A 21,939-nucleotide genomic window follows, 5' to 3' on the forward strand; every position below is an offset into this window, starting at 1 on the left:
TGTAAAAACATTCGAGTCTAATGTGTCAGCAAAATAAAACAATAATTCTGAACCGGAGTTTATCCAGAGTTCAGATTTCAGTTCTTGAAATACATGCAAATTTGTGCGTAATTCATCAGATATTGCCTCATTTGCATATTTAAACATAATATTTCAGAAAACCTGTAATAGAAAAAAATATTGTCCTAATTTAAGTAATCAAGTAGGAAAGATTCATGGAGATATCTATTAGTTAATGTTTTACCCTATTCACCTTCCACCCTTAATGCTGAATGTGGCGATAATTGATTAAGAGCTTAGATATTGACTTTACAATGAGCTCGGTCACTAACTGGACAATAAGTCAAAGCAGTTTATGGCTGCAACTACAGATTCATTTCTCAGTTATTCATTTGGCCTTTAAAATGTCAGAAAACATCCAAAAGCCCAAAGCTGCTCAGTCTAGCATCTCAAAGGACAAAATCAAGCGGGAAATATTTGGTGTTTTTGCTTGAAAAATGACAAACGATTATCACAACAGCCGCCAAGTAGTTTTCTGATGATTGACAATCAATTAATCAGCTTTCAGCTCTAAATTGGTCAATTCAGGTGAGCCGACTCGTTGCCAGACGGCGGAGCATGCTGCATCTGTGTTACGGAGAAAGTGTCTGTCGGTGAGCTGCAGTGTTCTTCTCCTTGAGGATGTTTGAGGCTCTCCAGAGGAGGAAGCAGCTGCAGTGGCCACACCAAACCCAACACTCGGCCCCACCTGAGTGAGGGGGCCCCGCCCGTCAGCCCGCGGGGCCAGGACAAGGACCCCAGTCAGCCGGGACAGGAAACGGACCCCCACCCAACCCCTGCCCAGGCAGACTTCCTCTGATGGGGAGAAAGCGGCTGCTGGCTCCAGCCCCCTCCTCCTTATCGAAGCCGCCGCTCGGTGTGTTCCCGTGGGGAGGTGGAGCGCTCACTTCGCTCCTTGGCGTCTCTCTGGACAATAAGGACAACAAGGGGAAACCAGTGGAGAGTGCTGAGTCTGCAAATCAAGATGCATGTTTGAAAGGAAACATTTTTGCTCTCAATCACATTTTGTTCATGGAGGATCTCAGCAGCTGCAACCGTGGAGCTGCCGCTGTAATCCAGCGTCTTCTCTCCAGCAGTTCTTATTAATTATTAATCTTTCAAGTTTTATTTACTAAGCAAGAACAGGCCAAATCATTCTTCATTGTCTCTGGCTTCCATCACAGTAAACCGAATCTCTCTGGGTTTTGAACAAACAAAAAGAGACAACTGGAGAAGCTGGAGTCCACAGGCTAAAGACAAATATCGACAGATGAATTGAGAATAAAAATAAGAGTTAACTTTGCAATCTGCACGTGTGCACAGCAACAACTAAATACAAAAGAAAACAATTCAGAAAAGCAAGTCACAAACTTGTTAAACCTTATACAGTGTCATTGATATGAGAAGTGCAGTTCTAAAATGTACAAACAACACAAGACAATATGTCTAAAGGCCCTCCACCCAGTGTGCTAAAGCTTTCTCTCAGGCCCCGCCCACACTACTCAGTTTTACTTTAAAAATGGAGTTTTAAAACGAATCCGATCTCCGTCCACAGCAGCGTTTCAGCTGCTCATCAGAGTTGATCTCCGTCTACATTAAAACGACCAAAAACGCACATCTAGTGGCCGCAGTGTAAACATGAAGCAGATGGTCTGTTCTGCAGTTACAGAAGATTTGGCGAAAGAATTCAGACGAACAATCAAACCAGATTTTATTTTGCATGGACCAATAAGGAGCTGGGACTGTTACTGAATGTAAAGCGGGAGTTAAACGCGACACAAAGTAAACGGCGACATGCACAGTACAATCGTGGGCTGTAAGTCTTATCTGCACGGTACAAAATATTTTACTAAAAATACCAAATCAAAAACTCTGTTGTGTTTCTGCTTTGCACGACTTATGAGAGCCAATCAGAGAGCGGAGCGTGAGCGTCATCGTTTCTAACGTCCTCCGTTTTTGCCCGTCTGCACTAAAACGAAAAACGGGGTCGGCAGTGTTTTCAAACTTCTGTTTTAGGTCTTCGTTTTCACTGTTTTAGTCTGGATGGGAGGTGCAAACGCAGCAAAAGGCAAAGTTAGTTAAGGTCGCCTGTAAATTGGTACAGTGCATTCTGTGCAGGTGCAACATTTTTATCTTTAGCTGCGTCACAACTTGAGCAGAACAGTGTTCACATGTGCTCTTTGTACCGTCTTTTTCTGTTACAATCGTTTTCCTTCTTTTTATTTGTCAGTATTTGTCAGTTCACTTCGTCGTGGCCATCCCACGAGGTCGAGGGTGATGGTCTAAGATCCGTCGATCTATTTATGGGCTCTCAGGTGGATTAGGTAGGATCTCAGGTAGTTCCAGATGGCAGATCGGACTTGTTGCTGCATCTCTTCCCGTTGTCGTTTCTTTTCTTATATCTCTGTGCATCTCTTCGAATGTTGCTGTTCCTTCTCAGGTGTTGGTCCACCAGAGTTTCCTGGTTCCCCAGTTGTTGTCTGTTACATGTCTTCATGTTGGCGTCTTTGATCCTGCTCTGTTGTCCGCCTCTTTTGCACTTTGCTTCTTTAAGCTGGAAGTAGACCATCTGTTTTGGCAGAAGTTCGTCTTTAATCTGAAACAACTTCAGTGCTTTTTGTTTTTGCGTCACTCAGCACGCTGCTGTTGGTTCTTCTGTTTCCCAGCTGATAGTTAAGATATTTCAAGGACAGCGCTGATGGAACTGAATCTACTTTATCTACAGTTAAACCAAAGGCAGAGCTCACCTGTCGTCCAGACATTGTGTTTTGGGAGGTTGACTTTTCCCTGCCAGCAGCCTGAGGATGATGATGTTGGTCTCACTAGTCCGACAGATGAATCCTCAGCGTGCTGTTTATTCTCTTGTCTCCCTTTAGAGATATTTGGTCTGACGTGGTTTTCAGGGCCATTACCAGCACCATTAAACCGATGCATCGTGTGACTGAACGCATCATCATCACAGTCTGTGTGTCTGCACTCTCTGACCTGAGGGTGTGTCGGCAGCTCCACTCCAGCTCTGTGGAAACCGTCAGGGCGGTGCTACGTATATTATATCACACCGCAATTAACAACATTTCTGTCTCTGGACGTAGTCTGGGCCCGTCAGTGAGGAGGAGGAGGAGGAGGAGGAGGAGGAGGAGGAGGAGGAAGGTTCTGGCAAACCGCAGAAACACATCCTCCTGCACTGAGCAGGACCATGTGCGGAGCCTCGCAGCAGGACTCGCTCTGTCAGAGCCGAAGCTGTTTGTTGTTCAGTCCGGTGGTTCTCAAAGTGTATTTCTGATTTGATTGTGGGTTTCATACACTTTCTATATGAAAACTAAAAACAAAAATCCTATCAGATGGGGGTCGGTGGTCAGTTTAGGGGTCCTTGAAGTTTGAGAGCCTCTGCTTAAATTCATCAGTCAATCAACAGAGAAATACCAACTGCCAACTGCTCTGAGAATTGATCGGCCGTTTAAGTTGAAATATTCATATATAATATAAAATAATATTGTCTATGAAGATTCTCAGTCATCCAGGTCATAGTTATCATAGTTAAGGTTAAAATCAAGGGCAACTGGACTTGGTTGAAGATACTGGAACCAGTATCTTCACCAAGTCCAGTTGGATAAAATAATGTTTCCAGCTTCTGCATTGTGGTGATTTGCCTCATATGATCGTAAACTGAAAGTCTTTGTGCTTTTAAACCCTCACACATTTTAGCTTCATCAGTGTCCTGGAAAATAGTACTTTGTTGGCCCTAAGCGGCCATCTATTCAAAATTTTTTTACTCCATATTCCCGTGATCTCGAGATAACAAACCGTAGCTGAATACAGCAGTCGGCAGGTGCGTTCCTTTAGGATAGTTTAGTTGGATTCATCTGTTACTGATAAACTTCTAACAGGTCCGTCCCAGCAGAGGCTGAAAACATCGTTACTGACAGTAAACTGATTCTCTTCGGGTTTTGGACTGTTGGTCGGACAGAACAAGACATCTGAGGACGTCACCTTGAACTCTGGGAAACTGTGTTTATGACATTTTATAAACCAGACAGTGAATTGATTCATTAGGAAGATAATCAGCTGATTAATCAGTGATGAAAGTGTTAGTTAACAGCTCTGGTCTCTGCAGTCGGACCGCTGATTTCAAACCAGAAAGAATCTGGTTTTACTGAGTGCAGGTGGGATCCAGTGTAAAAATATACTTAGTATAAAATGGTAATCAACGAAAGTATACCTGAATGCAGCTTGTGAAGGCAGCAGTCTGAGGGTTTGTGTTTGTGTATCTGCTGCTGCAGGAGGTGTTTCTGTTTCCTGCTATTTACTGCTGATCTGGACTTCCTGTTTCCTGCGTCCACTCAGACTCGAGACAAAAGCTTCATTACTGAGACAGAAAAGCGGCCACACAGATGACTTTATTACAGGGATTTATCCGTCACACAACAAGCTGGTTAAAGTTATATATTGGAAAGCAAAAAAATGTGAAGACATTTGACAGAATGATCAAGTTTTGCAGGTTGTTTTGTGATCACGCTCACGGTTTCATCCGTTTTCTTGAAGACGATTTGGTTTCGTGTCATTTCATTTACATCTTACTTATCTAGAAGCCAAAGATCGTTTATTGCACATTTGAGTTCGTAGTCTTCCTCTGAGCAGCTTGAGGTTTTTAACCCTAAACCCGACCACAGCACCTGATAAAGTGACGTTAACCTTTTCATAAAAGTGCTGCTTCATGTTTTTGTAGTCCGTAAATCTTACAGACGTTACAGAATACTTTAATTAACAGTTCAGACAGATAAATAACCTCCTGAACAAGAGATATTATTGTTTAGTGGAAGAAACTGTTCAGGAGCTGCGGTGTGTCTGCAGGTCGTTTAATAACACTTTGCATTAAAAACAGTAATTAGTTCATTTCTTTCACGTTACAGTTTTTATTTATTGACATTTTATCATACTTCTCTTTATCAAAGGTTAGTTTTTAATTCCTTGTGTTTCGTTTTCATCCTGATAAAATGTTTGTCAACGGATATTTTAAAATTAACTTTGTCCCAAAGCCTGAAACATGGATTATAGTATTCATTCTGATTCTGGAGTATGATCCAGCACATGTTTTGTGATTTCAGATGTCTGATGGATTTAAAGTCTCCTCAGGACCATCAGATGAACAGGTGGCATTCCTCCATACAAACGCAGGGAAACTCAATCTGCACATTAATCAGATTCTTTTCAGTTCAAATCTGATGAATTCCTTCAATATGCCGGCCTCACGCCTGCCCGGGGGGGAGGGGGTGAGGAGGGTCTTTGTTCGTGATGAATGGGAGGGGTCACCCTTGGCGGGGCGTCCCGCGAGCCGGCAGATGGCTGATAGGACAAGCAGACAAAAGTGGACGGTGTACTTTCTCCATTCAGAGCCGATCGTCTGAGCTTCAAGGCACAAAACAGCTCCAGGCTGAAGGAGGACCGGGGGAGGACCGGGGGAGGGGGGGGGTCACCAGTTCAACCTTCACTGATGCTGTGAAATCTGTTATCATAATATCAGGTCCTAAAAAAACAGGCCGAAGACGTTTAACCACATAAGTGTTCGTCCCTCCAACAACAAATAAACTTGAGCAGGAGCTTCATGGCTGAACGCAGCAACGTCTTTTTATTGGAAAGCCAATTAGTTAAAATAGTTTTCAAAAGAAAAGGGTGGAAGTCTCCCAAAAATGTAATGATGCCACATTTTGACCCACAAATGACACCCGTGATCGGGATAATAGCCGAGGAACTCGTAGGGCGAGATGTACATTACTTTATTTGGAGCTTGTAAAATAAATTTCTCCTTCGTAGAAAGTTCAGGACTTTGACCCCAGAGTTCAGGTCCTGAGTCCCGTCTGTTAGGGTTGGGTTTCATGTAGCAAACATATCAAATACAGAAGGACAGCGGGAAGGAATGTCAGAACGGGTCGGCTGTCAGTGTAATTTAATGTAATGATGGAAAGTGATAAACAGATGAAAGGCTGTTGGGTTTTGTCTTCTGGAGCAGCGAACATCGTGCAGATACAAGGTTTCAGCTGGTCACATGGTGTTTCAGTGATGTTCAGGTTGAAGTCCAGTCGTGACCTTTGACCCAGCTTTATTAGCTCTCTCTATCGCTGTGTCTTTGTAACCTTCTGTTCTTTGCTTCTAACACATGCCGTGTGTCCTGAAGCTCTACTTTCTGTGGAACAGTCCGTTTTCTTCTTGATGCAGGAAACCGTCTTTTTATTTTCATATGCTCGGACACGTTCTACCTGCGTGGGCTCAGATCAATGACTGATCTCGCGGCATTTGCAAAGAAAAATAGTGCGGTTCCAACTTTGTGCAGCCGGAGAAAAGCATCTTGCTCCCGTGAGGTTTTAATGTCATGTGACATGTTGACGTTTTGCAGCGGCGGCGAAAGTCAGACACAGCACATGCATCACGTTAAGTCAGCGCAGCGCAGCATGAAGTCAAACATCTTCTCCTTTCTTCTTCAGAAATTGTAACAGTGCGGATCATTATTTGCATCTTTTGGCCACGATTGTCTCCCGACAAAATATCTGCTGGCTTGTTGATTCACTCCACTTCAATTAAATTTTAAATAAAAAGAAGGTACTTCTACTTTTACGATCGCTTCCTCGGCCACCATTTTCAAAAGGTTTAAAAATATGTTGGTGGTCCCTCCCCCAAGATGGCGACCGTTGAGGGTGAGAAGTATCCGGCGCTCCACACGTAACTTTTTAATCACTATGACTGCACCACCTGCGTTTTGCCATACTTGTCAGTGTGAACACAGTGGCCTCAGAATAGTAAGTGTGAGTATGGAGGGGCGTGAACTGAGAAGTTAAAACTATTATAATATTTCAGTCATGACGACTAACTAGTATAATATTGATTTATTTTTATTTATTTATATATATATATATATATATATATATATATATATATAAAATTAGTGTACAGAAGTAGTTTTTATGTCTCTGATTCACTCCCTCGTCTCTCTGTCAGGGCTTTCCAGCTGTCGAGGTTTCTCCTCAGCACTTCACATCCTTGTTTCAATGACGAAGGTCAAAGGTCACTGATGCGTTTGAGGTCAGCAGTGCATTGTGTTGCCGTCGGCTCCCCCCCCCCCCACTTTCCTCCACTGACCTGTGGGAGAGGATGGGCGTTGCCATGCCTGAGCTCGCCATTAGAACACTCTGAACCACAGGTCCGCCGTGACCTTTGACCTCTGCCTGACTCGCTCAGGAAATGAGCGTTCGGGAAACCTCAGAGCTCTTTATCGTTCTTTGGAAGACGTCTGACGTTGTAATTGTTTGTGATGAGGTTAGATGTATTTTAGAGTTCATACTGCAGCTGGAGTGAAAGTAAAGCAGACAGGAAGAAAGACTTTAGGAAGGTTTGGAAAGTCCTGGACTGATGTTATGTGTCGTTCCAACAGTCATTTATCGTCTGGTGTTTGCGTTCTTAAAGATTAAAATATTAAATCAGCTAATTCTGCGGTTATCCCACGTTTTTAAAATCAGGTTTTGAAAATCCCCTTGTGTTGCGTTAAGTAGTGCTGAAACTGATTTTGAGGTAAACGACTGTCACCAGGTGAATTAATCGATCATTTTAACACGATTCATTGAGCAAGCATCAGGTTTTAGCCAGCGGATGCTTCTTTTGTCTGTTTAAATATTTCTAAACTGCATTATTCATAATACTCTTATAGACATTTAAACGTTTTTTTTTCATTAATCGCTAATGAAAATAATATTTTAGTCCGCAGGGCTTTGGTCTCTGCATGAAGCCAGAAACCTGGAGTTTCCTAAAATAGCTGCTGCCTGATGACCTCAGCCTGCTGCTCTCAGACTGACGCTCGGTTTAAAAAAAAAAAAAAAAAAAAAAGACATAAAAGAAACAGAAAATTGCTCCAAACTCCAGAAAGCCAAAATAAACAGAGGACAGAGTGAAGTCTGGTTTAAGAAGCAGAGACGTCATGGAAGAGGTTTACAGAGAGGGGGGGGTTGCACAAAAGCAGAGTCTGTGTGCTGAAGCTCATGAAGCCCCTCCCTCCCTCTGTTCTCCCCCTACAGATGAGCCGGTGTGAAGGGAGGGGGCGAGCGACATAGACAAACACAGGGAGAGAGAAAGGGAGAGAGAGAGAGCAGCTGGAGGCGACAGAGAGCTTCAGTAGAAAGAGAGAGAGGAGGCAGCAGGACGGAGCATGAAGGAGCTGCTGAGTTTCTGTTTCTGAAGAAGAAAACTACAAGCCGGTAAAACTCCTCAGACTTTATTCACTGTTGCTCAGAAATTCACCTTCTAATTATTTTATTTGTTCATTTCTGTGAATTTCTTAATTTCACATTTGTTTTTAACACTTTATTTTGGGCTTGAAAAGGTGCGTTTGGAAATGAATAAAAGCTTGATAATGTTGATAATATAGTTTATAGCTCCTGCATGTGATGCACTTTCACTGATAACCTACGATGTGCATCAGAGAACTGAGGCTGGTTGTCCAAAACTGAACAGAAGATGTTTTGATCAGATTAGACTGAAGCGTGCATGAACAATTTGTATTTTTAGGAGCAGCAGCAGAAACCGATGGAGAGGTTGATGTAGTAGGAGTAGTGATAGCAGCAGCAGCAGCAGCAGCAGCAGCAGCAGCAGTCGTAGTTTTCAAAACCTGAATCACAAAATGCTTCACAGTTACAAATGAAAGAATATAGACAGTACATGCCAAAGAAACAAAAGGGAAATAAAGATCTTAAATAAAGTACGTTTGGAGAAAAATCTGGTCACTCGTGTAGTAATGATTGGAGCGGTACAGTAGTAATTGTAGTGACAGCAGCAGTGTTAGTAGCAGTAAGACCTCAAGAATTGCGATTGGATCGGCTTGGTAGCATCGCAGGAACCTCCAGGCTCCCAGGAAGTGCTCCGTGCTTTGAAGCCAGCTTTTTTGATTTTTGTTTTTTGTGAGCCACAAACCCTGCAACATGATTCAGTGTCAGAATTGAATTCATTCGGTTTGATAACCTTTGGAAAGTCCAAAAGAGCCGCACAATTATTATTTTACCCAAATTCAAGTTAGCAGAAGGCTAACGGGAAGTTAGCCGGCTCGACCGGCAGAAGTCAACACAGTGAAACTTAGAAACCAGCTAGCGCCGGTTCGCAGAAGTATAAACTGGCCTTTAGAACAGCGGTAAGGACATTAAAATGTGCTGTTTTTGTTGAACTTTTGGGGAAGTGCTCGAGGCTGGATTACCAACTGAGCCAACGTCATTTATTCTGTTTCAGTTCAGTGAATTAGCATCTTGAGTTTTGGTGTTCGCTGACTTGTCACCTTTGCTGTGGTGATGTCACAGTGCACTCCCGGTACACTGTGACATCACTGTTGAACCTGAACCAGAGGGGGCAACTCAAACACTGCTGCTCAGTAACTTTATTCGTCCAGTGCAGGACACTGAAACCGAGCACATTTAACCATTAAAGGTTCATTCCTGACCTTGGGAATAGAAGTATGACATAAAAACCTCAACTCAAAGATGTTTCTGGGACCTTGTACCAAACCCTGTGACCCTCATCAGCAGATGGAGTTTGCTTATTTGTTATGGATGGATCTGTGGACGTAAGCTCGCTATCTAAAGGGATATTATTGGTCCGCATTGGCTTTCCGTTTAAAAGTTTTACATTTGAAAAGATATTTTAAGCGTATGAAGTTAACTTTTAGACAAACATTCACAGCTTGAGCTTTGTCAAACTGCAGATTTACACATCTGAACCTGATGGGTGCCCTAAAGGTGATTTTCCACCTCAGCATGTGTCTCCAGGTGTTCTGGGGAGTTTTACGCCTTCAGTGTCTCCAGAGTGAGCTGTGTGACGTCTGATAGATGTCCTCGAGTGATGTCACTTGAGTCAGCGTCATTTGAAGACTACAAGATTGAAACAAATCTGTTGGTGTGGAGTTAGAAAGAAGTGAGCTCACCAGACCTCTGCAGCTGCTACTACTAGCATTGTGGGTAATGAAGGCGCCAGGATTTGACGAGAAAGAAGAATGTGCTGCTTTAAACGAAACTGTCCATCTTACAAAGTTACAGGAGTGCAGTGCTGAATACAGACACGATGCAGAGTAGGAGAGTAAGAGAGAAGGAGTAGTGAGGGGTCGATGGGGGCCCCATCTTTGCCCCCGGGCCCCCTAGCAGTTAAATACGGCCCTAGTAGCAGCATTGGTGGAAGCGTTAGTACTGCTGTGTTCAGCACGAATATAAATCCGTCTCACGCTGAGTAAATCTGAGTTACTCTCTGAGTTCACCGGCAGATCTGCAGCAGCGTTGGTTCCTTTGCTGTAATTTATGTCCTCCGTCTGTCTCATGTTGATGATGTCGTCCTCCTTGATCCTCCTCCAGGTTGCGATGGGAAACACAGACAGTCACAGCAGCTTCGTCCCTCCTGCCAAGTCCTCCTGCTCGCTCAGGTTCTCCTCCAGGAGGGAGGAGGTGCCATCAGCTCGCAGCTGGTGGAGGAGCAGCCAGGGAGGCTGCAGGAGCCGAGGGAGGAGCCAGCAGAACCAGCACGCCAGCGGCCCGCCGTACACCTCCTGGCATTATGAACGTGCGCCCAAACTGGGAGCTGGATCTCCTCAGGGGTTCATCAGAGGGGAGGCGCCGCCGCAGGGCGGCTGCAGGAGCCAGTTTGGCTTCTTGGAGAATGGCGACGGGAGAAACAGGATGTGTGGTGAGCGGACGTCTCTGGAGAGTGGCGGCAGCCCGAAGGTGCTGCTCAGCAAAGATGGCAGCATGAGGGTGGAGTTCACCAACACCAGGGTTGTCCCCATGGAGACGCAGGGGCTCACCAGCCTCCCCGCCACCACTAACACTGCCGCCGCCGCCACCGTGAGCGATCCCTCGCTCCGCACCAGCAAGGGCAGCTCGCTCAGCTCTGACGGCTCCTGGTACGACTCGCCGTGGGGGGCCGGCGGCGAGCTGGCTGACAACGTGTTCGTCTGCGGGCAGAGTGTGGCTAACAGCAGTGGCTACGCCACCTACTCCTCCACCCGCACAGAGGAGACCGCCACCACTAGCAGCGGGTACAACACCTTCTTCTCAGCGCAGGTGGACATCTCACCTGGATTTACCTCCAGCCTCCTCTTCCCCCCCGCAGAGACCAGCGAGTTCACCTCCGCCACGGGTTACAACACCTGCTCCTCCGGGCGGACGGAGGACAGCGGCATCGGGGACTCTGTGATCCTGCAGCCCGACCTGAGCGACTTCAGCCTGGTGTCGCCTTCCTCCGCCTCGCTGGACAACGTTTACTCCAGCCACAACACGCTGCCCGCCTTCCCCACCGCGCCAGACGCCTCCCTGCTGCAGCAGAGGGCCGCCATCTCCTCCTCGGCGCTGCTGGATGATGTCATCCAGGAGGAGGAGGGGTCGGGAGGTGGCGCGGAGCAGCGTTACACCTCCCTAACGCTGCCGTGTCGCAGGGTCGAGCCCGCCAACGCCACCTCCACCTCCGGAAACAACCGCAAAGACTTCCTGAAGAACCGAATCAGACGACTCAGCGACTGGACAGGAAGTCTGAGCAGGAAGAAGAGGAGGATCCAGGTGAGAAACAACAATGGCGTTTTAAAAAACATCCGAAGTCAGCATTAGCTGATCATGTACGGAAGATTTAAAATGCCTAAATAAAAACAATTGTATATATAGAATCTCAATATTTGTAATTTAACATGTTTTCAATTAATTATGATGCAGTAAATACAAAATCAGTAAGTTTTGTATTTCACTTTATTTCTCTGTTGATTAGTTTTATTTGGGCATTTAAAATCTTCCGTATCCGTGTAGCTAGAGCAGTAAAAGTACTACTTGTAGCAGCAGCAGTAGTTGTATGAACTGCAGTCTTCGTTAGTGTATTGAACACATTTTCCTTTTCCATTTCTCTTTGTCTATATTTGACATTTTAATATCTGATTTCCTTTTTCTTTTTAATTAAATTACTAGAATACAGTAGTGCAATATAATACATTTTAGTATAATAATGTTTTTTGTAATTTTCAATTTGAATTTGAAATTTGTTGCCCCCCATAGAGGAAAAGTTAATTGTACATATAGAACTACTACTAATACTAGTGGAATGTGTTTGTATGTAAATCCTTTAAATATTACAGCTGGAACCATGAAAAAACTTTATGAATATACTTTAAACATCTAACATTATAACATTTTAAACATTTAACATGCAAAGTAACACAACAACAACCTACTTTAATGTTAATTTAATGTTTAATGTTTCTGAAGCATGACGCATAAACATCCACATTGTTTGTTATAAATCACGTTTTCTCATAAATGAGAAATGCAGTTTGCACATTAATTATATATTAAGTGTGCTAAACTTACAAAGTGCTGGATGCACATTAACACCCTGTTATCTGTAATGAAGGGGAACATTGTGCTTGTTAAAGTGTAAAACGAACTCATAAACACTTCTGACTCTTTAAAAGCAAACAACTCCAGCAGAGAAACAACAGAAAGTGAAGTCAGAATAAATTAACATTATTTCTCAGTTTTACTGACCTAAACTTTGTCTTTACCTTCTTTGATTATTGAGCTGCAGTGGAAGTAAATGAAGCCTTAAAAGTTGATGCAAAACCACATTTTCCACAGTAGAAAAGCCTGTTAAATTATTATTTTTTATTTATATTATTATTATTTGTAGATTTTTATTATTATTATTTGTTATTTATATTTATTCTATATAATATTAATGAAGGAAGACAGAGCAGCTGATCATCAGTTGATCCTACAGTGAAACAAAACTCCTTCATTTAATTTAATTTTAGATCTGAAAATGTAAATGTAAACTTTGGCTGTTTGCTGCTTACTTTTGTACCATTTAAGGTTTTTCACTGGACTTATACTACTTAGACTTTTAGTAATTTCCTTATATAACTACAAAACGTTCTAAAACATTTGGTACGTTGGTTCCTACTGAAGAAGTAAAACAACAGTTGTCTGTCTGTCTGTCGACCATCTTGATTTAAAATAAAGACAAGAGCTTAGAACCAGATCTGATCTCTGATTCCTCCCAGGAGCCGTACGGCGTCGACACCGGTGATGTTTTCATCAACGGGCTGGATTCTGGGCTGGACTCTGGGCTGGCTGGCTGCAGCACACCGTGGTCCTCCAACTCTCTCCACAACCAGAACCAGCACCCAACAGTCCACTGTGGCTCCTCCAGAAGCCTGAACCAGAACCAGAGCGGCGACGCTCAGCGGCAGAACGTCTACGAGAACTTCATGCAGGAGCTGGAGACGGGCCGCAGCAGCACAGCGGACCGGACCGAGCCCTCGGAGGGGGATGGAGAGGAGGAGGAGGAGCGGGAAGAGGAAGAGGGGGAGGAGGTGATGGATGGGGAGGCGGGAGGAGGGGAGCAGCTGGACGTCCTGTTTGAGAAGGAGCAGGGCGTGGTGCGCCGGGCCGGATGGCTCTCCTTCAAAGCTCTCATTACCGTCAGCAAGGACAGGAAGCTGGAGCTGGTGGCTCGCCGCAAGTGGAGACACTACTGGGTCACGCTGAAAGGTACGTCCTGCCTGGAAGTAGAAATATTAAATTAAAATTAAACAATCAGCCGCACACAAGGACTTCTCTTAGAGCAGAACTCCACCGCAGCTTGTGTTTCTGGTGTTCTGCATGTAGAAACAGTCAAATAAAGCGCAGGAAGGAGAATGTGTGGGAGACCAGTGGATGACGGCGTAATGATTAGAATAATAGATTACTCTGCCCCTCCAGGTTGCACTCTACTGTTTTATGAGACATACGGGAAAAACATCAGCGCCGAGCAGGAGCTGTCTCCTCGCTACGCTCTGCTGGCCGACGACAGCATCGTCCAGGCCGTCCCCGAACATCCCAAGAAGGAGCACGTCTTCTGTCTGAGCAACTCGCACGGAGACGTCTACCTGTTCCAGGTGAGAGAGACGCAACTTTTTATTTCATCTAGGATCAGGAATCAAAGTTTACTTGGTACATCTGAGGACTGAGTTCAGTGATCAGACCTTCCGAAACCTTGTTGCTGTCTGTGGGAGCTCTATTTCTATTTCACAGCTGACGACACAGCAATCGTTTGTTTGATCAAAGAAGAGGAAGTCAGCTACCGGGGGTGGGTTGACCAGTTTGTGGGTTGGTGTAGGGCAAGTTTTTTTCTGTTGAACACCAAGAAAACGAAAGAAATCATTTTGTTAACACCCACCAGCCACTTAGTCTGGATGGAGAGAGTATCGAACTGGTAGATGATCATAAAAACTGAGGAACAATAATTGATGCTAAACTGTCACAATACAGATTTTGTTTATAAGAAAGGGTTGCAGCGTCTATATTTTAGGGGTAAACTGAGACTTTTTAACGTGGACAGACATATATTGGTGCTCTTCTATCGCTCCTTTGTGGAAAGCATGTTTTGTTCCATGGAATAATAAAAAATAAACTGCACAAGAGTGTCTGTGTGTCGGGGAGCTGCACCTCCGTATAATCTGCAGAGCACTCAGGAGATGTTTGTGTTGGTAAAGCAGCCGTCTGGTTGTTGGTTTGATGTTTGCTGTATGACACACTATGAATTTCTAAGGACTAATAAATATCTATCTGTCTAGAAAAACAAGTGAACATGTTCGTGAAACCGTGAATCAGCAGGAAGAGTTTTCAAACCCGCGCCTGAGATCCGAAACCACAAACAGATTCACAAACAACCAGAATCAAACTCGATCCTGGTGTTTCTGTAAACACGCTGCTGCTGTGATATTTTTAACATCGCTGCTAAACTGCGGTTTTTCCGGGAAGTTCTATATTTGCATCCTCTCACTTTTCTCCTGATTGTCTGACGGCTGATTGCCGGCTGCTGGTTTACACTCTGTCATTTCAGACCCAGGGAAAGTGTGAATGAATGGGACGTAGTGTTGTGGAGGGCTGCGGTTTCTCTGCAGCGTCCCCACAAACATGCACAGAGCCTGAGCTCATTTTAGGGTTTTCCCTGGTGAATGCGGATTGTAGTTCCAGTCCTATGAAGGGAAGCTACCCAGGACGCGCAGCTGAAGCTCTGACTTTATTGTCTTACATTTGTACTTTCTGTCTTTACCTGATGTAATGAAATCACTGGGGAGATCCAGTCTTGTTGCTAAGCTAGGCTAAACATGTCCTATGTGTGTCTAATTCCTGGCATTTCATGTTAAATGGGAACAGACGTGTGTATTTACATTACAGCAAACAAAAAGCAGGACTTGAGAGAGTCAGAGAGCAAAAGTAGCACCAAAAATAGACGCAACGCACTTCCTGTGTAGCGTTGTTGACCGAGGTCCAACAAGGGAACGTTTATCTTCTTCCTCGTGTTTTTTTACGAGCTCAGAAGCACTTTTTTATTCCCAGACTAACTCTCACTCCCCTCAGCTGTAGAGTGTGTTTACAGACACACAAATCACACGGCGGTCCACCTAAAGCTCGCCTCCATGGTTCCCCATGGGGGGAGGGTGAACGCCACTGAGGTGTCGAGGATCTGAAAGGAGCTGAAGATGGAGGGTGGAGGAGGTGAAAGCCCTCTAATGGGAGTCATGACACCCGGCTAATTACTGCAGCAAATGTTCCTCTTTACGACAATGACCCCGACAGCGAGCCGCTTGATCCCCATGAACACAAACACCTGTTAGTGTCATGAAATGAAGCTGCTGTGTCTCCATTTGACCAGTTCTGTCTCTGAAACGGTGAATAAACATAAATCACTCCTCCCGTCCAGGCCACCAACCAGACCGACCTGGAGAACTGGGTGACGGCGATCCACTCGGCGAGCGCCTCGCTGCTGGCCAAGCGTCAGGGCAAGGAGGACACGCTGCGCCTCCTTCGCTGCCAGAGCCGCTCGCTGCTGCACAAGATCGACATGGACGGGAAGATGAAGAAGATGGCCGAGCTGCAGCTGTCCGTCATCAAGGAGCAGAAGAACAGGAAGGCCGTGGAGAGCCAGGTGAGTGCGATCAGGGCAGCGAGGCCGTTAAGGTGGTCAGTCAACATCTTCTGCCTGGGCCACAGGTTCAATTCCCTTCTGGGTCACCCATCCTTAAAGATATACAGAGCTGAAGTCATTTTTATGTCATTATAAACTGGATTTCTTTGGGTTTTAGACTTTTGATTCCTCTTTTTTTTTTTTACTGTTATCTGACATTTTATAGCTGAAATATAAAATCAGGTAAAGAATCCACACTGAAAAATAAGCATTAGCTGCAGTCCTGACACACTGATAGCCCTGTAAGTGTATCACACCCTGAATGACACTTCTACATGTGTCTTTTGGTAAAGGAAAAATTAAAATGGCTAAATCTCAGTAAAGTCATGAAATCTGGTGAACAAAAAGAGTCATTTAGTCTCAAATTCAGTCGTCAAGGTCAAATTGTTTGTCTGGCAGAAGAGACGTTTGGTGCGTCAGTATGGTGAAACACTAGAAAGAGCCTGTAGGTGGAAGACTGGTGGAAATCATGACTCTGTGAAAAGAGTCTCGGCGGCACATTTCAGGTTCATCTCGGGTCTGAAATGATCTCATGCAGATCAACTGGGATTGAAACATTGTTGAATTAAATTTAAAGGATAAATGAAGGTAACTCAGGTTTGGAATCTGTGATTATTAAAAAATTCAGCTTGTTATAATAAACTAAAAAAAAAACATGATCCTGTGATTGAAAAGGTTTCCAATCCAACTTTATTAATAAAGCACATTTAAAAACAACCAGGTTAAAAACAAAGGGCAGTACATCAGCATGAATCAGTCAACCAATCAATAAAAAAAACATTTCAACCATAAAACAGCAACAAATAACTCTGAGTCTGGGTTCAAAGCCAAGAAGTAAAGGGGAGTTTTAGTCGTGATTTAAAAACTGGAATGCTGGGGGCCAGTCTGACACGAAGACGCAATTCAGTCCACAGTCTCGGGGCCGCGACTGAGAAAGCTTGGTCCCCCCTGTGCTTCAGCCGGGACAACAAGAAGTAACTGGTCAGCGGATCTTAATGACCTTGAAGGAGCATACGGCTTCAATAGATCAGTGATAAAGGCCCCAGCTGGCCCCTGAAGGGCTTTAAAAACAAACAATAGTCTTCTTAACTGGGGGGATGAGGTCTGGCTAACACCTATATTTAAAGCATTACCTGCTAAGCAGAGACACAGTTCAGTTAGAAAGGAGCGTGGAGGCCCCGAGCTCAGGTGAACCCAGCAGAGCTGAGGGCCCTTATGGGGCTGTTGGAGTCCTCCTGGCAGCGTCACAGGAAACCCTAACAAACAGCCCTGAGGATGTTCTGGCTGCTGCAGAGCTCAGTCTCACGTGGAGTCGAGTTTAATATCTGTTCCAGATGTTTGGGGCTGTTACCGGCAGCCTGAATCAACAAAGGCTTTCCCGCTAACGATAGGGCCAGATGATAGAGGCTGATGAGAGTGACATCATGAGCCAAATGTTGAGGCGGTGACAGCAGCGTAAAAACCCGGCGGGCTCAACATCCAGCCTGAGTGAGAAGAAACACACCAGCCAAGTGACGCTCGATCAGCTCACTGTTTTAAAATCACATCCCGGCGTTTTCCCACGAGGACCTGAAGCCCGTGGTGGCCATGTTGGATTTATGTCCCATTCTGATGCGGAAACTCGCAGTAAAACCTCATCTGATGGATATTTTCATTATATTTGAAAGCGATGCACCAGATACATGAAGACTGAGCTTATATGAGTTATTTTTATTGTTCCTCCCACAGCACCTTAAAGATTTGCATTCTTGATTGTTATTATATGTGTTAAATCTAAGCCAACCAGAGACATTCAACTCGCTCCTCTCCTGTTGAGCCGTGACGTTTAACCCTCGATCGTGTGGGGCTGATGGGAAATCATTTTATTTTAGCGAACGTTTTTGGTCCAAGGCTGAAATTATTAGAATTGTTAGAAATGTCAGTGGGATTTTGAATGAGGTTTTCTTTCCTCTATAACAGAAGCTGGAAGCTGGTTTCACTTCGGCTCTTTAGTAGAGTATATTTGTAGTATTAGTAGTGATGGGAGAGCGGCGGTTAGAGGTCTAATTTATTTTTAAACTCACATTTCCTGATAAGCAGTGAGCGGCTGAGTCTTAGTGCTTAAATTAAACCGGCAGCGCTGAAATGTAGAAGTGAATTACAGTAACGGTGAGGAGAGACGAACTCCAGGCTGGATCATTTAGCAGGAGCTTAATCTCTCTCTGTGAAACTGATCCCAGCGCTGCTGTTTGAACTCAACTGTCCTCTGACTGCAGATTAAAGGCTAATCTCACTGCTCGACATTCAATTACATACTGGGGGGGTTTAACAGTTTACTGTCAGTGCAACACGTGAAACGGGTGTTTTATTTTATTTTTAATAAGGACGTCCAGTTCTCTTTAGGTTCGTGTGTTTGCTCAAAGTGGCGTGGGAAAGAGTCAGAAGGAAGGGAGGGGGGGGGGGGGAAAGGGAGGACAGGATGGAGAGTGGAGAGAAGAAGGGGGGGGCTTCATTTGATTGGTCCTCTGTGGTGATGTTCAATTAGATAAACTATCTTCCTCATAACATAGAAGAGCAGGAACAGCAGCAATGAACCAGATATTAACATGAACAAACTCCAGATCTGATTGGATGACCTCACGTGATAACTATGTCTGAACACGTCATGTATTATCTGACACGACAACAAATGGCCAGCGGCGTCCGGCCAAATTAAAACTAACAGGCCTCGTTCACTTCCTGTAAATCAGGTTTAATTGTGGCCAAATAACGAGGACTTCTGATGGAGGCAGCTTTCGGTTAATCAGCTTGAATCTCTGTGAAAGCTTGTAGGCTTGAGTTTAGGAAATAGCTATCTGTTAGCACGCTAATGAGCAGTGTAACCAGTAAGACGGCGTGTGTGACCCCGCTCTGTGCTGCTGTGACCAGATCCAGCAGTGGGAGCAGAACCTGGAGAAGCTGAACCTGGATCTGTTCCGGCTGCGGTGTTATCTGTCCAGCCTGCAGGGCAGCGAGCTCCCAAACCCCAAGAGCCTTCTCGCCGTGGCCAGCCGGCCCTCCAAGAGCATGCTGGGACGTCTGGGAGTCTTCTCTGTGTCCTCCTTCCACGCCCTGGTAAGAACTTTTTTTTTTAGCCATCTTGCTAACAGACCTGACCATCTTCTCTTCATCTCATCCTCTCATGTCGGACCTCTCCTCCCTCCTCAGGTGTGCAGTCGGGATGAGGTGGTGCTGAGGCGTCGGTGCCGGTCCCTGTCAGGAGGGACCACCAGGCGGAGGGGCCTGCCGTCCTCTCTGAAGGCTCTGGATGGACTGAGCAGACGCAGGAGGGACAGCAGACACTCCACGTCCCAGGTAATACACCGTACCGACAGCCTGGGGTCGTGTTTTATTTTCTCTTTGTGTTGATCATTGTTGCTTCAGGTTGGAATCCAAGACGTCTCTAGTTTGTTGTTAAACTGAAGCTTTAAGTTTGGTGTTTTCTCAGAGATATTCAGTTTCATACGCCTCCGTGTCTGTTACAACCCTCCCTTTGTCCACCGGCTGGGCGCTGATGGAATCATTTTTATGGAGATACGATCAGAGGTTAGACTTGAATGCTGTAACTTCATCCACCAGCAAACTTCAGGCCGCAGTCGGCTTACGTTTAGACGCGATCATGACACATCATGCGTGTAAAGGTCAGCTTCTGTTTCCTGTTTAACTGTCTCTGTTATCTGCATAGATGTTCAAACATATACACTCGTGTGTTTCTCCTAAGTCAGGTGACAGGACCGCATGTTTATCTCCACAGTGTCTCCAATTTTAAGACTTCTCATATGGAAACATCAGATCTTAACCCGACCTTAACTTACTCGCCTTTTCTGGAGTAGTCATCTGTTTAACAACTGAAACATCTCTAATAAAAAGTGAGAAAATGTTATAACTTGACAGAATGATTGACAGCCATCTATTAACTCACATCTCAACTTAACCCCTCCCTGTCAATGACTGGATGAACTGCTGCTGGAATCTAATTGGTCTCATCTGTCAAACTGGAAACACATGACAACAGTTCTGGAAACATGAAACTACCTGCCAAAAACCAACTCCTGAACAAGTCTGAGGAGACAAACAGGCCGTGCTTCGTTTTACAAGCACGTATTTTAAGGTTCAGAGGGATCTCATCATCTAAACGCTCCCTGTAGTTCACTGATTGATCAGAATTACAGCTGCTGATTGTCAGTGGATGTTTTTCCGATTGAAATCTTGCAGTTAAACACGGTTTGACTGCAGCTGTGGACCTTTGTTGCATTTTAAACTCTCTCTCTCCTCTTGTTGTCTGTCGGCCAGATCACTGTCAGCTCTCCAAAAAAGGCTAAATGCCAAAAAACCCGATCTCATGTTATAGTCTGTCGCCATGAGCCAGATTTTTGGTCCCTCTTTACTGCTGGTCCTGCTGAATCTCAGTGCTGCAGCTATGGATCATCAGTCAGCTGAAGTTCCCATCATCCTCGGCTCCTTAAGGGCCCCTTCTTGATAAACAGCGAGCTATTTCTGGACCCAGAGAGTCTGAGAGTTTCAGAGTCCAGAGGAGATAAATCTCTCTGCAGCTGAAGGTTGATTTTGGCTCTGTGTTTTGGCAGACAGATGCTGTATACACCTCAGTATTAACACTACGGCGCGTGTTCTGTGTTGACACTCTCACAGCGTAAGCTTTAATAGACCTGACGGGTGAAGACAGTGGAAACATGACTGCAGGGTTGGGAGGACCTCAGCATATAACCGTCCTGCTGCTGAGCAAGCCATGTCTCGGTGAAGGTCAATATACTTGTCTTTCTTCTCTCCTTGTTCACCCTGGTTTGGTTCGGTTTATTAGTGATATCCCTGTTCTGATTTGAACATCTCCTGCTAGTTCACTTCATTTTACAGAACACCGACCAATCAGAGAGCTCAGTGTGCTCTGAGGTTAGAGAAAGTCAAGTTATTGCAGTTTTTTTTATTGAAAATTCTAAAAAAAAAAAAGTATTTTAGAATATTGGCAGCTCCCTGTCTAAAAATCTTCTGGTTTTACAGATTTTTGAACATATCTGACAAAGTAAAAGGTGAAATAAAAAACCTTTATATCCACAAAACTTTTCTCAGCTGTAAATAACTTCTGGAAGGACACCCGTAGTGATTTTCATACTGACTCCCGTACTGATTCCCGTACTGACTCCCGTACTGATTTTCGTACTGACTCCCGTACTGATTTTCGTACTGACTCCCGTACTGATTTTCGTACTGACTCCCGTACTGATTTTCGTACTGACTCCCGTACTGATTTTCGTACTGACTCCCGTACTGACTCCCGTACTGACTCCCGTACTGACTCCCGTACTGACTCCCGTACTGATTTTCGTACTGACTCCCGTACTGATTTTCGTACTGTCTCCCTTACTGACTCCCGTACTGATTTTCGTACTGACTCCCTTACTGACTCCCATACTGATTTTCGTTTTCGTACTGACTCCCGTACTGATTTTCGTACTGACTCCCGTACTGATTTTCGTACTGACTCCCTTACTGACTCCCATACTGATTTTCGTTTTCGTACTGACTCCCGTACTGATTTTCGTACTGACTCCCGTACTGATTTTCGTACTGACTCCCGTACTGATTTTCGTACTGACTCCCGTACTGATTTTCGTACTGACTCCCTTACTGACTCCCATACTGATTTTCGTTTTCGTACTGACTCCCGTACTGATTTTCGTACTGACTCCCGTACTGACTCCCTTACTGACTCCCGTACTGATTTTCGTACTGACTCCCTTACTGACTCCCATACTGATTTTCGTTTTCGTACTGACTCCCGTACTGATTTTCGTACTGACTCCCGTACTGATTTTCGTACTGACTCCCGTACTGATTTTCGTACTGACTCCCGTACTGATT

The 21,939-nt window shown here is 44.7% G+C and overlaps 1 protein-coding gene across 2 annotated transcripts in view; it reads left to right on the top strand.

The window, feature by feature from the left end:
• Positions 1-21,939, top strand: part of LOC123977318 (rho guanine nucleotide exchange factor TIAM2) — a 57,017-nt gene that overhangs the window by 18,363 nt on the left and 16,715 nt on the right. Inside the window, exons 1-7 of one of the 2 annotated variants that reach the window (XM_046059901.1) lie at positions 8,094-8,279; positions 10,410-11,606; positions 13,094-13,583; positions 13,794-13,969; positions 15,781-16,005; positions 18,952-19,137; positions 19,231-19,377. In XM_046059901.1, the coding sequence (XP_045915857.1) occupies positions 10,416-11,606; positions 13,094-13,583; positions 13,794-13,969; positions 15,781-16,005; positions 18,952-19,137; positions 19,231-19,377 (2,415 nt within the window). In that variant the 5' untranslated portion in view covers positions 8,094-8,279; positions 10,410-10,415. Of the gene's footprint in view, positions 1-8,093; positions 8,280-10,409; positions 11,607-13,093; positions 13,584-13,793; positions 13,970-15,780; positions 16,006-18,951; positions 19,138-19,230; positions 19,378-21,939 lie in introns of those variants that run through there. The other variant, XM_046059902.1, reaches the window with a different exon arrangement.

Source organism: Micropterus dolomieu, linkage group LG10 (genome assembly GCF_021292245.1).
Source record: "Micropterus dolomieu isolate WLL.071019.BEF.003 ecotype Adirondacks linkage group LG10, ASM2129224v1, whole genome shotgun sequence".
NCBI lineage: Eukaryota > Metazoa > Chordata > Actinopteri > Centrarchiformes > Centrarchidae > Micropterus > Micropterus dolomieu.